Source organism: Morone saxatilis, unplaced genomic scaffold (assembly GCF_004916995.1).
Source record: "Morone saxatilis isolate NCDOM2014 unplaced genomic scaffold, NCSU_SB_2.0 Contig16, whole genome shotgun sequence".
NCBI lineage: Eukaryota > Metazoa > Chordata > Actinopteri > Moronidae > Morone > Morone saxatilis.
In genome coordinates this window covers 3,858,670-3,861,337 of record NW_023339718.1, presented here as the reverse complement: position 1 = coordinate 3,861,337, position 2,668 = coordinate 3,858,670, and the positions used below count along the sequence as shown (strand labels likewise).

The following is a 2,668-nucleotide window of genomic DNA, read 5'->3' as shown; positions in this document are numbered from 1 at the left end:
AAAAAAGAAAAAATAACCTTCAGCTAAATTATCAAATTTTCCAAGTTTTGGGGCATTTTTTTTATATTTCAGAATTAACAGACTTACTGAATTCCTTTATTCTGAACATTTATGGCAGAGGGAGGAGTTCAGACTTAATTGCACTATTCTAAATGAAATGTATGGTTTTCAGTTTAAGTTATATTTCTACTGTGATCTGAGATCACAACAATAACAAAGTGAATTTGGCATATTCAACACTACAGTGTCCTTACAGATCCTGTAAGTATGTAATAAAATGCCTCCTCTTTGGGATTTGCATTGTGCAACCAGTCTGTGAATTTATACTAATAAAATATTACTTTGCGTATTCTTTTTGTGCTTCTCGATATAACTTGTGATTAACAGTTTCTTGCCTGATCCACAGGAGACAGAGCAGGGTGTTGTTAAGACAGCCCATTTCCCTTTAGGTGTGATGTCTGTCAAGTCACTGTTTCTGTTAGGCAGGTAGAACTGGAAGGTAATGTTTGGATTTGTTTTCTCTCCATATTCTTTTCCATATTTACGATAGACCTAGAAAGAGAAAAATAAATATAAATGTCAGATGTTGCACACAAGCTGTAGTTTTCCCTATTTGATTTGTAGAGATGTGTGACAGTTGGATTTTTCAGTTTTCAGTTGCTGAAGAAAGTCCACCTCTGACCTGTATGTTTATCTCCTCTTGCAGTGGTCCGGGCAACAGCAGCTCCTCCATCTCAGGCAAAAGGTCAGGGGTCAGGTGGAGGTGGTACTCTAGGCGGTTATCATCCAGTGGTGAGGGGTGGGTCATATTCAGCCCCATGCTGCCCCTCCCAGACACAATGTACCGATCCCCAACAGTTACAGCTGTTCCAAAACAACTCCAGTTTTAGTCCCGTTGTAGAAACGTAAATCTGTTGTAAAGTAAAGCGATGATACACACCCATGTGAGTGAAGAGAGGAGCCCTGTTGACAATGTGGACCTGTGTGGCATTCACTGGCAGAGAGAGGAAGGTGGTGTACTCTGAAACAGGAAGCGCTGAATTATAACTCATGGAAGACAGAACAGGAACAAGGGCTACAACTATCATTACTAATTAATCGATTGAATATTTTTGCAGTTAACTGGTTCAGCGTTTTGTCTAAGAAATATGAGAAAATAGCGAAAAGAGCTCCTAAATACAAAAAATAAATATTAAAGGACCAGTAGTGTAGTGGTATTTACTATTTTGTGTAGTATTTAGTGGCGTCTAGTGGTGAAATTGCATTTGCAACCAAAGTAAAACCAGCCTAAAAGTAATTCATTACACCCAGTTCTAAAAATGTGGTTGCCAATTTACACACCCAAAATTAAAAAACTGTTTTAGCATTTCGTCAGTTTAATATGTGCATCAATCTAAAGTCCTGACCTGCCACCTTTTCCTATATATATTTTATTGAAGCTCAATAGCATTGACTACCAGTCTTGTGTCTAGGCTAGGCTTGCTGTGGATTCCATTCTTTACTGATGTGCTTGTTTTGTGGCGAGAAATTACCATTATAAATCTATTATAGTATGTTTTGCAGCTTCAGGCAGATTTTTATTTTTTGGGGACATAACATACACACCGCGATTCTTATCCTTCAGGTGATTATAACACGAATGAGAATATACCATAGTGAATATTATATTCCCATTTCCTGCCCAATAGATCCTCCTGATATGTTACACACTGGACCTTCCAATAATTGCTTGTTTTGTCTGACCAACCAGTTTAAACCCCAAAAGAATACATTTACAACATAAAATAAAACTTAGAAAAACTGCAGATCATCACTTTGAAGAAGCAGGAATTCAGACAAGTGTTTGATAATCTTCTCCTTTAAAAAAAATGATTAATTCAATTATTAAACAATATATTAAAAAATCCCATGCTGTTGTTTGCTACTCTTCACAATGCCCTGCCACCAGTGGTAGGAGTCAGTGGTCAAACTGCGCAGACGATCCATCCTCCAATCGCGACAACCCCACACACATCCCTCACTTTCCCAGAATGCAGTGCACCATCACAGCAACCACTGAGACGAAGACAAACAGTAAATTTAAAAAGGTTTTAAAGAGTGGAGTGTAAAAAAAAAAAAAAGATGCCCAATCCTGCCATCTCTACTGACATTTCCCGCTTAGACAAGCAGCTGTGGAGCCAAAGGAGACGGGCTTGCCCGACTGACAGCGAGTCCCATCCACAAACTGAGAGCCCACCGGTACACCTATGAATTTTCCCCATCTGACTGGCACGTATAAATCTGCACTGCTCATCCCCCTGGTAATGACGAGAAAAGTTTCACAGAAAGATGTTCAGGTTAAAGTTTTGTTCCCTTCACATATGGAAAAGGTTTTCTTTAGGCCCCACCTTGTGCAAAGCCCTACAGCGGGGATCCAGGTGTAGAAGGGGGGCAGTGTTTGGGAGCTAGGATAGAGGGGGAGTGGAGGTCATGTTTTGGGAACACTGCTCTGTCATGAATATATCCACTGAGTACGCTCAACATGGCTGACAACCATGTGTGGAGAAAAAAACAGTTTATTTTTTTAATTTTCTGCCTGATGATGGTGTCTAAATTGGACCACTGCACTACAGCCCCGAACACCACAGAGGCAATTCAGGGCAGAACATTTTTCTTTATTTCTAAAAAT

General features: G+C 39.6%; 1 protein-coding gene across 1 annotated transcript in view; it reads right to left on the bottom strand.

Moving 5' to 3' along the window:
- adamts13 (ADAM metallopeptidase with thrombospondin type 1 motif, 13) overlaps nt 1–2,668 on the bottom strand; it is a 15,761-nt gene that overhangs the window by 5,868 nt on the left and 7,225 nt on the right. The window contains 6 exon segments of the mRNA XM_035658139.1: nt 396–552; nt 683–864; nt 941–1,047; nt 2,022–2,055; nt 2,149–2,297; nt 2,388–2,444. Of these exon segments, the coding sequence (XP_035514032.1) occupies nt 396–552; nt 683–864; nt 941–1,047; nt 2,022–2,055; nt 2,149–2,297; nt 2,388–2,444 (686 nt within the window).